The following is a 13,767-nucleotide window of genomic DNA, read 5'->3' as shown; positions in this document are numbered from 1 at the left end:
ACTACATCTTCTGAGATTGATCATTATATTTTTATTGAGATACAGCACAAAATGGAGAAGATAACAGCATTTGTTAATCATAAGCTGGAACAATTTGATTCATACTGGGAAAAATGATTTAACTATATAATGCCTCATTTTATTCTCTCAAATCAATGAATATGTTGTAAAAAAAAAGATCACTCCCTACTTGTACATAGTTTTTTACTTTTGCTTGTTTTTTCTTTCCACTCTTTTCTATAAGTGTATACCTCAGATAAATATTATGTGGAGATTTGTGACATATATGATTATATGATGTCATATAATGGGTTGCACCTGAACTCAAGGGGAAGGCAATATCCTTGCTGGTAGGTTTGCTAGCATGGTTCGGGAGGGTTTAAACTAATTTGCAAGGGGGATGGGACCCGGAGCGATAGAGCACTGAAAGAAGTGCATGAAGTAAAGCCAGATGTAACATATAGAGAGGCTTTGAGGAAAGAGAAGCAGAATAAAGGGTATAAAGGTAGTAAGATAGAATGGCTAAAGTGTGTGTACTTCAATGCAAGAAGCATCAGGAACAAAGGTGATGAACTGAGGGCTTGGATACATACATGGAATTATGATGTAGTGGCCATTACGGAGACTTGGCTGGCACCAGGGCAGGAATGGATTCTCAATATTCCTGGATTTCAGTGCTTTAAAAGGGATAGAGAGGGGGGAAAAGGGGAGGAGGGGTGGCACTACTGGTCAGGGATACTATTACAGCTGCAGAAAGGGGGTAATGTAGCAGGATCCTCTTTTGAATCAGTATGGGTGGAAGTCAGGAACAGGAAGGGAGCAGTTACTCTACTGGAGGTATTTTATAGGCCCCCTGGTAGCAGCAGCGATACCAAGGAGCAGATTGGGGGGCAGATTTTGGAAAGGTGCAAAAATAACGGTTGTTATCATGGGTGACTTTAACTTCCCTAATATTGATTGGCACTTGATTAGTTCCAAGAGTTTAGATGGGGCAGAGTTTGTTAAGTATGTCGAGGATGGATTCCTGTCACAGTATGTTGACAGGCCGACTAGGGGGAATGCCATACTAGATCTAGTATTAGGTAACGAACCGGGTCAGGTCACAGATCTGTCAGTGGGTGAGTATCTGGGGGACAGTGATCACCGCTCCCTGACCTTTAGCATTATCATAGAAAAGGATAGAATCAGAGAGGACAGGAAAATTTTTAATTGGGGAAGGACAAATTATGAGGCTATAAGGCTAGAACTTGCGGGTGTGAATTGGGATGATGTTTTTGCAGGGAAAAAACATGTTTTTGTACTATGGACATGTGGTTGATGTTTAAGGATCTCTTGCAGGATGTTAGGAATAAATTTGTCCCGGTGAGGAAGATAAAGAATGGTAGGGTGAAGGAACCATGGGTGACAAGTGAAGTGGAAAATCTAGTCAGGTGGAAGAAGGCAGCATACATGAGGTTTAGGAAGCAAGGATCAGGTGGGTCTATTGAGGAATATAGGGTAGCAAGAAAGGAGCTTAAGAAGGGGCTGAGAAGAGCAAGAAGGGGGCATGAGAAGGCCCTGGTGAGTAAGGTAAAGGAAAACCCCAAGGCATTCTTCAATTATGTGAAGAACAAAAGGATGACAGGAGTGAAGGTAGGACCGATTAGAGATAAAAGTGGGAAGATGTGCCTGGAGGCTGTAGAAGTGAGCGAGGTCCTCAGTGAACACTTCGGTATTCACCACTGAGAGGGAACTTGATGACGGTGAGGACAATATGAGTGAGGTTGATGTTCTGGAGCATGTTGATATTAAAGGAGAGGAGGTGTTGGAGTTGTTAAAATACATTAGGACGGATAAGTCCCCGGAACCTGACGGAATATTCCCCAGGCTGCTCCACGAGGCAAGGGAAGAGATTGCTGAACCTCTGGCTAGGATCTTTATGTCCTCGTTGTCCACTGGAATGGTACCAGAGGATTGGAAGGAGGAGAATGTTGTCCCCTTGTTCAAAAAAGGTAGTAGGGATAGTCCGGGTAATTATAGACCAGTGAGCCTTACATCTGTGGTGGGAAAGCTGTTGGAAAAGATTCTTAGAGATAGAATCTATGGGCATTCTATCTATAGAGATAGAATCATGGTCTGATCAGGGACAGTCAGCATGACTTTGTGAAGGGCAGATCATGCCTAACAAGCCTGATAGAGTTCTTTGAGAAAGTGACCAGGCATATAGATGAGGGTAGTGCAGTGGATGTGATCTACATGGATTTTAGTAAGGCATTTGACAAGGTTCCACATGGTAGGCTTATTCAGAAAGTCAGAAAGCATGGAATCCAAGGAAGTTTAGCCAGGTGGATTCAGAATTGGCTTGCCTGCAGAAGGCAGAGGGTCATGGTGGAGGGAGTACATTCAGATTGGAGGGTTGTGACTAGTGGTGTCCCACAAGGATCTGTTCTGGGACCTCTACTTTTTGTGATTTTTATTAACGACCTGGATGTGGGGATAGAAGGGTGGGTTGGCAAGTTTGCAGACAACACAAAGGTTGGTGGTGTTGTAGATAGTGTAGAGGATTGTCGAAGATTGCAGAGAGACATTGATAGGATGCAGAAGTGGGCTGAGAAGTGGCAGATGGAGTTCAACCTGGAGAAGTGTGAAGTGGTACACTTTGGAAGGACAAACTCCAAGGCAGAGTACAAAGTAAATGGCAGGATACTTGGGAGTGTGGAGGATCAGAGGGATTTGGGGGTACATGTTCACAGATCCCTGAAAGTTGCCTCACAGGTAGATAGGGTAGTTAAGAAAGCTTATGGGATGTTAGCTTTCATAAGTCGAGGGATAGAGTTTAAGAGACACGATGTAATGATGCAGCTCTATAAAACTCTAGTTAGGCCACACTTGGAGTACTGTGTCCCGTTCTGGTCACCTCAGTATAGGAAGGATGTGGAAGCATTGGAAAGGGTACAGAGGAGATTTACCAGGTTGCTGCCTGGTTTAGAGAGTATGCATTACGATCAGAGATTAAGGGAGCTAGGGCTTTACTCTTTGGAAAGAAGGAGGATGAGAGGAGACATGATAGAGGTGTACAAGATATTAAGAGGAATAGACAGAGTGGACAGCCAGTGCCTCTTCCCCAGGGCACCACTGCTCAATACAAGAGGACATGGCTTTAAGGTAAGGGGAGGGAAGTTCAAGGGGGATATTAGAGGAAGGTTTTTCACTCAGAGTGGTTGGTGCGTGGAATGCACTGCCTGAGTCAGTGGTGGAGGCAGATACACTAGTGAAGCTTAAGAGACTACTGGACAGGTATATGGAGGAATTTAAGGTGGGGGGTTATATGGGAGGCAGGGTTTGAGGGTCGGCACAACATTGTGGGCCGAAGGGCCTGTAATGTGCTGTACTATTCTATGATCTATGATCTATATATATGTACAGTGTCTGAAATACATCTTATGGAAATGTTTGTTTGATGATGAACTTCAATAAAAAAATAAATTACAAAAAAAAGAATAGGCCATTCCAGTCCTTTAAGCTGTGTTGTCCAGCATTCCCGATTTAACCCTAGCCTAATCACAGGACAATTTAGAATGACCAATTAACCTACCAACCGGTACACCTTTGGACTGTGGGGAGAAACTGGAGCACCTGGAGGAAACCCACACAGTCACAGGGAGAACATACAAACTCCTTACAGACACCAGCGGGAATTGAGCCCCATTCACCCATATTGTAAAGTGTTGTGCTCACCACTGTGGTACCCAGTTTGTGTAATGTTGCCCTTGTTCATTTGGCCTTCTTACTCCTCTATCAGTTCTGACTGCAGTGTGATTGCCATCTGTAGGTTATCCTGTAGCTCACAGTGGCATCTCCAAAACTTGCAGTCCCCACGTGCCCTCATCCTCTTGCCACATTGAAGGACAAGGGATATAGGAATATCAGCATCTCCCAGGTTCTCTTACAAATTGCACATCATTGTCAAAAACACATTGCTGATCCTTTGCCTTCACTGGGTCCATTTCCTACCCCACAGCGTTGAATATTATCTTTATTTGTCACAGGTACATCGAAACATACAGTGCAATGTGTCATTTTGCGACAGTGACCATCACAGTCTGAGAATGACACGGGCAGCCCGCAAGTGTTGGCTTTCGCATGCTTGCAACTTCCTAATCCTAGCCCGTATGTCTTTGGAATGTGGGCGAGAACTGGAGCACCCAGAGGAAAACCACACAGTCATGGGGAGAATGCATGAAGTTCCTTATGGACAGTATTGGGAATTGAACTGTCTGCTCTAAAGTGTTGCCCTAACTGCTACTCTACTGTCTATGGTATAGATGTTACTGTAAAATAAGCATTTTTATGGTATAGACTTCTATGATGTGATATAGGAAAATGAGGTCATTTACTTTGATAGATAAAAAATGGAAAAGCAGAGTGTTTTTTTTTAAATGTTCAAAGACGCTGGTGTTCAAAGGAACTTTGGGGGGAATTGATCCCATCTTTGATCACTGGTACTGTAGAGCGGTTGTGCAAACCATTATGCAACTGTGCCATCCTCGTGGACTGCGTTTGCCATGTGGACTACAGTGATTTATGGATGTGGATCACCACCACCAGTAACAACAGGGCCATTTTGGAATGATTAATAAGTTTGGGGCACAATGCTTTACAGTACAGGTGACCCAGGTTCAATTCTTGCCATCTCTGCCTGGGAGGAGTTTCCTCCGGGTGCTCCGGTTTCCTCTCAGTCCAAAGATGTACTGGTTGGTAGGTTAATTGATCATTGTAAATTAGGCTAGGGTTAAATCAGGGGATTGGTGGGCAGCATGAGTCGTAGGGCCAGAAGGGCCTATCCCACACTGTCAGAATCAGAATCAGGTTTATTATCACTGGTATGTTTAGAGAAATTTGTTAACTTAGCAGCAGCAGTTCACTACAGAAAATAGAAGAAAAAAAGTAAAAATAAATAAATAAGTAAATCAATTGCAGTAATTGAATAGATTAAAAAGCATGCAAAAACAGAAATAATGTATATTTAAAAAGTGAGGTTGTGTTCACGGGTTCAATGTCCATTTAGGAATCGGATGGCAGAGGGGAAGAAGCTGTTCCTGAATCGCTGAGTGTGTCTTCAGGCTTCTATACCTCCTTCCTGATGGTAACAATGAGAAAAGGGCATGTCCTGGGTGCTGGAGGTCCTTAATAATGGATGCTGCCTTTCCGGGACACCGCTCCTTGAAGATGTCCTGGGTACTTCGTAGGCTAGTACCCAAGATGGAGCTGACCAAATTTATGACCCTCTGCAGTTTCTTTTGGTCCTTTGCAGTAGCCTCCCTCCCCCTATACTAGACAGTGATGCTCTCCACGGTATACCTATAGAAATTTTTGAGTGTTTTTGTTGACATACCAAATCCCTTCAAACTCCTAATGAAGACAGACAGACTTGCTTTATTGATCCCGAGGGAAATTGGGTTTCGTTACAGCCGCACCAACCAAGAATAGTGAAGAAATACAGCAATATAAAACCATAATTAATTTAATAATAAGTTAATCATGCCAAGTGGAAATAAGTCCAGGACCAGCCTATTGGCTCAGGATGTCTGACACTCCGAGGGAGGAGTTGTAAAGTTTGATGGCCACAGGTAGGAATGACTTCCTATGACGCTCAGTGTTACATCTCGGTGGAATGAGTCTCTGGCTGAATGTACTCCTGTGCCTAAGTAGTACATTATGAAGTGGATGGGAGTCATTGTTCAAGATGGCATGCAACTTGGACAGCATCCTCTTTTCAGACACCACCGTCAGAGAGTCTAGTTCCACCCCCCCACATCACTGGCCTTACGAATGAGTTTGTTGATTCTGTTGGTGTCTGCTACCCTCAGCCTGCTGCCCCAGCACACAACAGCAAACATGATAGCACTGGCCACCACAGCCTTGTAGAACATCCTCAGCATCGTCTGGCAGATGTTAAAGGACCTCAGTCTCCTCAGGAAATAGAGACGGCTCTGACCCTTCTTGCAGACAGCCTCAGTGTTCTTTGACCAGTCCAGTTTATTGTCCATTCATATCCCCAGGTACTTGTAATCCTCCACCATGTCCACGCTGACCCCTTGGATGGAAACAGGTGCCTTAGCCCTCCAGTCCACCACCAGCTCCTTAGTCTTTTTCACATTAAGCTGCAGATGATTCTGCTCGCACCATGTGACAAAGTTTCCCACCGTAGCCCTATACTCAGCCTCATCTCCCTTGCTGATACATCCAACTAAGGCAGAGTCATCAGAAAACTTATGAAGATGACAAGACTCTGTGTTGTAGTTGAAGTCTGAGGTGTAGATGGTGAAGAGAAAGGGAGACAGGACAGTCCCCTGTGGAGCCCCAGTGCTGCTGACCACACTGTCTGACACAAACAGTGTTGCAAGCGCACGTACTGTGGTCTGCCAGTCAGGTAATCAATAATCCATGACACCAGGGAAGCATCCACCTGCATCACTGTCAGCTTCTCACCCAGCAGAGCAGGGCGGATGGTGTTGAACGCACTGGAGAAGTCAAAAAAACATGACCCTCACAGCGCTCTTCAGCTTGTTCAGCTGGGCGTAGACACGGTTCAGCAGGTAGACGATGGCATCCTCAACTCCTAGTCGAGGCTGATAGGCGAACTGCAGGGGGTCTAAGTTTGGCCTAACCATAGGCCGGAGCTGCTCTAGAACAAGTCTGTCCAGGGTCTTCATGATGTGGGAGGTCAATGCCACCGGTCTGTAGTCATTGGAGCCACTGGGGCGTGGCGTCTTCGGTACAGGAACGAGGCAGTATACAGGAAGTATAGTCATTGTCTTGCCTTGCCTTCTTTATAACTGCATCAATATCTCGGGACCAGGTTAGGTCCTCAGACATCTTGACACCCAGGAACTTGAAACTGCTCACTCTCTCCGCTTCTGATCCCTCCATGAGGATTGGTATGTGTTCCTTCATCTTACCCTTCCTGAAGTCCACAATCAGCTCTTTTATCTTACTGACATTGAGTGCCAGCCAGGTTGTTGCTGCAACACCATTCCAGTAGTTGGCATATCTCACTCCTGTATGCCCTCTCATCTCCATCTGAGATTCTATCAACAATGGTTGTACATTCAACAAACTTACAGATGGTATATCAATAAATAAGTTGATAAATTGATACTGGCTTGAGTATCAGTGTCCATGCTCCATTAGTGAAATTTGAAATTAAAGATCTTTCAGCGGGAAGAAATGTACAGAAACTGATCAGGTGTATTGTTTCGTTCGGTGAACTCTATTGTATAGTACTGTTATTAACCAACTCTTAATTTTTTTTCTCTTTCACTCTTTCATCCTGTTTTATTTTCTTTCCGTGCCCTTTTTATCTTTCATCCTGCAGTGCCCCCAATAGATGTCGCCAAGTCCATGTTTAGGCGTCTCAGGGAGATTTGGCACAGTGACCAGGTACAGCGGGCATATGCTCTAAACATCGGTGCAGGGGCTGCTGTGACCCAGGCAGTCTATTTACGGGTGGTCAGAGAGTTTGGCCTCCCAGATGCTACCACTGAGTTATTGAAGGTAATCATTTTTCTCTGGAGAAGGGTTCAGGGGTGGGTTGGGTATTGGAATTGGGTTGGGATGCCTGCAGAATGGGTGAAAGGCCAGGGATTCACATTCATTTATTATCACATCCCCCCAATCAGGGTCACGTGAAGCCATGGAAGCAGGTGGTGGATGGTCCTATGAGCAGTTGGTGCATCACAAATGCTGGTTATGTGACCACTGACACCAGGCAGAGAGTCTCCGAAGAGTATTAATAATGGCTGGGGTCACCCATCTTGTAAAGCCAATGGCAAACCACTTCTGTAGAAAAATTTGCCGAGAAAAAGTATGGTTGCATAACCGGGACTGGTGAAATGCACCAGCTGCTCATACGACCATCCCCCACCTGCTGCCATGGCTCCATGTGACCCTGATCTGGGGGGTGGGCGTTAAGCAGGTGCTACACCTTGCCCAAGGGTGACCTGCAAGGCTAACAGAGGGAAGGAGCGTCTTACACCTCCTGTGGTAGCGACGTATCTCCACCATACCATCCAACCACCTCCAGGAGTAATACACACGAAATGCTGGAGGAACTCAGCAGGTTAGGCAGCATCCATGGGAATGAATGAGCAGTCAAGGGGAAGAAGCATAAGCTGGAGAGTGATGTGTAGCCACGTGGGAGGGGGGAGGTGAAGTGAAAAGCTGGGAGGTGATAGGTGGAAAAAGTAAAGGACTGAGAAAGAAGGTATCTGGGAGTGGAGAGTGGACCATGGCAGAAAGGGAACCAGAGAGGGGTAATCAGCAGGTGAGAAGAGAAGGGGTAAGACTAGAGACGGAATGGGAAAAGGGCAAGGGGGTGAAATTACTAGAAGTTGGAGAAATCAATATTCAATCCATCAGGTTAGATGGAATATAAGATGTCGCTCCCACAACTTGAGAGTGGCTTCATCATTGCAGTAGTGGAGCCCTTGGACCAAATGTCAAAATGGGGTGTGGGATCAAAATGGTTGGCTACCAGGAAATCCTCCCTGCTGCAGACAGAGTGAAGGATTTTTAACATAGTAGTTCCCCTCCCCCCTCCCAAATCTGTGTCAGGTCTTACCAATGTAGAGGAGTTCCTCCAGAAGATTGTTTCTTGACAAAAAAGGCAAACTGTCTACTTGTGGACCCATTGCCTAAGCTCTGAAAGAATTGGATGTGTGGCTTTCCTAATGTAGGAAAATCTGTGTGCTTTTTTTTACTATCTTCTGTGTGTATTTCAGATTGGTGATGTATCATTAGCTACAACCTTTTTACTAAGTAATCAAAAACTCCTCCTTAACCATCTTTCCTCTTTTTCCCTGTCAGTATCCCACAGTGTATTTTCCGAATGAGCATCTGAGCATCGACAGCCCGGTCTTCGGGAAACGCCAGGCCAATTCCCGCCGGGCCACCCCTGTGAAGGAAACCAATGTCCAGAGCTTGGATCCCTTCCGGAATTTCAGCCCCCCACTCCCGCCGCCACCCCCCTCCCTACCACCCTCCTGCGTCACCCCGGAGGGAGCAGACGCAGGCCGGTGAAAAGAAAGAAGAGAGTCAGCCTACCTCATGCCGTGCTCTGCGTGCTAACCTGCAGCCACACTCTGCTGCTCGGACTTTGGAACAGGCCGTTCAAGCTTCTCTCAGGGCAGCAAATTGTGAGGAGCCCTCTGACGACCACTTGGAACTCGAAGAGCAGGTATTTACAAGCACCTCTCACGTTAGACAGGACTTGGGCAGAGTGTCGGTGCTGCCCTTTGCTAATACACTTGTATTGTGCCTACTAGTCTTAGCTGCAATCTCTGCGGTCACGATGAGGCCCCAGTCAGGTTGGAGAAGCAACACCTCATATTCCATCTGGGTAGCATCCAGCCTGATGACGCAAGTATCTATCTCTAACTTCTGTTAATTTCTCCCTGTTCCCCCTTTTTTTCTTTTTCCATTCCCATTCTGACATAGGGGCGACCTTTAGTGGTCCTATGTGGTCGTTAAGGTGTGTTGGCCTTAATTAATCAGAGGATTGAGTTCAAGTCTGTGAGGTTATGTTACAGGTCTATAATATGCTGGTTAGACCACACTTTTAGTATTGTGTTCATTTCTGGTTGCCTCATTGTAGGAAGATGTGGAAGCTTTAGAGAGGATACAGAGGACATTTATCAGGATACTGCCTGCCTGGGTTAGAGAACATGTCTTATGAGGATAGGTTGAGAAAGCTAGGGCTTTTCTTTCTGCAGTGGAGGAGAATGAGAGGTGACTTATAAGAGGTGCACAAGATGATATGTGGCATAGATGGAGTGGACAGCCAAATACTTTTGGGCAAGAAGCAAAGGTTCACATGCCTTTTCCAACAAATACATGTAATATTGGATCATTTTTCTCAATAAATAAATGAACAAGTATAATTCCTTGTTATTTATTTAATTGGGTCTCTTTATCTAGCTTTAGAATTTACATGGAGATCTGATCACATTTTAGGTCATATTGCAGAAATAGAGAAAATTCTACAAGGTTCACAAACTGTACCACTGTAAGTTAGAAGGTTGGTAAAGCATCCTGGACCGAAAGGGAAGAGACTGAAAGACAGGCATTAGAGATTGATGTTACATTGGAAAGATATGCACACATTGGATTTATAGATCTACTGATTCAAGTTTCAGTCCAAAGTTCAATAGTGTTGTTCTTTTGCTCTTGCTGCCTGTGGATGCTTGGTCACTGTTAAAAAATCATCTTTGTGATTATCTCCTAACTGTCTACTTTCCTCAAATTGGCAGTGGCTTTTCTCCACTTCAAAGTAACTGTGCTGCCTATCACTTAAGATATGCAGCGACAGGAAATATAGATCACAGAGCCATAATACAGGACTTCCAATCTTCTAAACTACTCTAAGAGCAATCTAACCCTTCCCTCCTACATGGCCTTCTATTTTTCTATCATCCATGCGCCAAATATTCAAAGTTCAAAATAAATGTATTATCTAAGTACGTATACACTCACTTTATTAGGTACACCTGTATCCTGCTCGTCAGTGCAAATAGCTAATCAGCCAATCATGTGGCGGCGACTCAATACATAAAAGCATGCAGACATGGTCAACTTCACTCACCCCAAAACTGAAATGTTTCCACAACCTATAAACTAACTTCAAGGACTCTTCATTTCATGTTCTCGGCATGATGGTTTCTGGTTGATTGGGGCATCTGTTTTCTTAAGACAACTCTTAAAGAACAAAAACTGTTTGGGAAATTATGCTGTTTAACTGGGACAGGAGACTGTTGGTGAACAGTTTCTAACTAGCGTGCGCTTGCATGGCTGTTAGACACTACACCATGCTTAGAGTGAACAGCTTTTAAATAGTGTCAGTTTCAAAGTTCAAAGTACAGTGACATGCAAAAGTTTGGGCATCCTTGGTCAAAATTTCTGTTACTGTGAATAGCTAAGTGAGTAAAAGATGACCTGATTTCCAAAAGGCATTAAGTTAAAGATGACACATTTCTTTAATATTTTAAGCAAGATTACTTTTTTTTTATTTCCAGCTTTTACAGTTTCAAAATAACAAAAAAGGAAAAGGGCCTGAAGCAAAAGTTTGGGCACCCTGCATGGTCAGTACTCAGTAATACCCCCTTTGGCAAGTATCACAGCTTGTAAACGCTTTCTGTACCAGCTAAGAGTCTTTCAATTCTTCCTTGAAAAAGGCTTCTAGCTCTGAGATTCTTGGGCCGTCTTGCGTGCACTGCTCTCTTGAGATCTATCCACAGATTTTCGATGATGTTTAGGTCAGGAGACTGTGAGGGCCATGGCAAAACCTTCAGCTTGTGCCTCTTGAGGTAGTCCATTGTGGATTTTGAGGTGTGTTTTGGATCATTATCCTGTTGTAGAAGCCATCCTCTTTTTATCTTCAGCTTTTTTACAGACGGTGTGATGTTTGCTTCTAGAATTTGCTGGTATTTAATTGAATTCATTCTTCCCTCTACCAGTGAAATGTTCCCTGTGCCACTGACTGCAACACAAGCCCAAAACATGGTCAATCCAACTGTTAAGCATGGGGCTGGAGAGGTGTTCTTTTCATGAAATTCTGCACCCTTTTTTCTCCAAACATACCTTCGCTCGTTGCAACCAAAAGGTTCTATTTTAACTTCATCAGTCCACAGGACTTGTTTCCAAAATGCATTGGGCTTGTTTAGATGTTCCTTTGCAAACTTTTGATGCTGAATTTTGTGGTGAGGACATAGGAAAGGTTTTCTTCTGATGACTCTTCTATGCAGGTCTCTTCCTGCAGCGGATAGTGAGGTCAGCTGAGAAGATCATCGGGGTCTCTCTTCCCACCATCACGGACATTTACACTACACGCTACATCCACAAAGCAAACAGCATTTTGAAGGATCCCACGCACCCCTCATACAAATTCTTCTCCCTCCTGCCGTCTGGGAAAAGGCACCAAAGCATTCAGGCTCTCACGACCAGACTATAACAGTTTCTTCCCCCAAGCCATCAGACTCCTCAGAACCCAGAGCCTGGACTGACACCTTACTGCCCTATTGTCCTGTTTATTATTTACTGTAATGCCTGCACTGTTTTGTGCACTTTATGCAGTCCTGGGTAGGTCTGTAGTCTAGTGTAGTTTTTTCTCTGTGTTGTTTTTACATAGTTCAGTCTAGTTTTTGTACTGTGTCATGTAACACCATGGTCCTGAAAAACATAGTCTCATTTTTACTATGTACTGTACCAGCAGTTATGGTCGAAATGACAATAAAAATGGACTTGACTTGACTTGCAGATCATATCTGAGCAGGTGTCGCTGCGCAGTGGAACAGTGCACCACCACTCCAGTCTGCTAAATCTTCCTGAAGGTCTTTTGCAGTCAAATGGGAGTTTTGATTTGCCTTTCTGGCAATACTATGAGCAGTTCTCTCAAAGTTTTCTTGGTCTTCCAGACCTCAACTTGATCTCCACCGTAACCGTTAACTGCTATTTCTTAATTACATTACGAACTGAGGAAACGGCTACCTGAAAACACATTGCTGTCTTCTTATAACCTTCTCCTGCTTTGTGGGCATCATTTATTTTAATTTTCAGAGTGCTAGGCAGCTGCTTAGAGGAGCCCATGGCTGCTGATTGTTGGGACAAGGTTTGAGGAGTCAGGGTATTTATAAAGCTTTGAAATTTGCATCACCTGGCCTTTCCTAACGATGACTGTGAACAAGCCATAGCCCTAACAAGCTAATTAAGGTCTGAGGCCTTGGTAAAATTTATCTGAGAGCTCAAATCTCTTGAAAAGAATGTTTCATCTTTAACTTTATGACTATTGGAGATCGGTTCATCTTCTACTCACTTAACTATTCACAGTAACAGAAATTTTGACCGGCATGCCCAAACTATTGCATGCCACTGTACATGGATGTCACCACATATAACACTAAGGTTCTTTTTCTGCAGGCGTACTTAGAGAACAGTAGCTGTAAACATCAAGAACTGTAAACAAACTGTGCAAATGCAGCTATAAATAAGTAACAATAAATAACAAGCATGAACTAACAATGGAACAGTGTCCTTAAATGAGTGTAGCTGTCCCTTTTTGTTCAAGAGCCTGATGGCTGAAGGTTAGTAACTGTCCTTGAACCTGGTGGTGCGAGTCCCGAGGCTTTTGTACTTCTGCCTGATAGTAGCAGCGCGAGAAGAACATGGTCTGGGTAGTGGGGATCTTTAATGATGGATGCTGTTTTTCTACAGCAATGTTTTATGTGGATGTGATCGATGGTTGCGAGGGTTTTACCCATGATGTACTGAGCCAAATCCATTACCCAGTGTAGGATTTTCCACTCAAAGACATTTGTGTTTTTCCACTCAAAGCCATAAGTGCCACTGGGCGATAGTCATTTAGACAGGTTACCATGCTCTTCTTGGGCACCAGTACAATTGAAGCCTCCTTTATGCAGGACTATACCACACACTGCTGGAGCAAGAAGCTGAAGATATCCATGAATACACCAGCCAGATGGTCAGCACACAGGTCTCCAGCTGTCAGCCAGGTACTCCACCCAGATCAAATGCTTTCCTTTGAGTCACTCACTTGAGATACGGAGACCAAAGGATCATTGGGAGACATGGGGGGTGTGCGATGGTTCATCTCTGTTCTGGTGTTCAAAGTGAGTATAGAGGAAGCGAAGCTCTGCTGTCCCCTGTGTCGCAAGATTTAGTTAGTAGGAGGTTATAGCATTCAAACCTTGCCTCAGCTGGCGAGCATCCCTCATT

At 44.4% G+C, this 13,767-nt stretch overlaps 1 protein-coding gene across 1 annotated transcript in view; it reads left to right on the top strand.

The window, feature by feature from the left end:
- Positions 1–13,767, top strand: part of LOC140737391 (BTB/POZ domain-containing protein 7-like) — a 196,443-nt gene that overhangs the window by 166,860 nt on the left and 15,816 nt on the right. Inside the window, 3 exon segments of the mRNA XM_073063872.1 lie at positions 7,358–7,536; positions 8,848–9,003; positions 9,005–9,217. Of these exon segments, the coding sequence (XP_072919973.1) occupies positions 7,358–7,536; positions 8,848–9,003; positions 9,005–9,217 (548 nt within the window).

Source organism: Hemitrygon akajei, chromosome 12 (assembly GCF_048418815.1).
Source record: "Hemitrygon akajei chromosome 12, sHemAka1.3, whole genome shotgun sequence".
NCBI lineage: Eukaryota > Metazoa > Chordata > Chondrichthyes > Myliobatiformes > Dasyatidae > Hemitrygon > Hemitrygon akajei.
The sequence above is the reverse complement of the archived record's forward strand: the minus strand, read 5'-3'. Positions and strand labels throughout refer to the sequence as shown.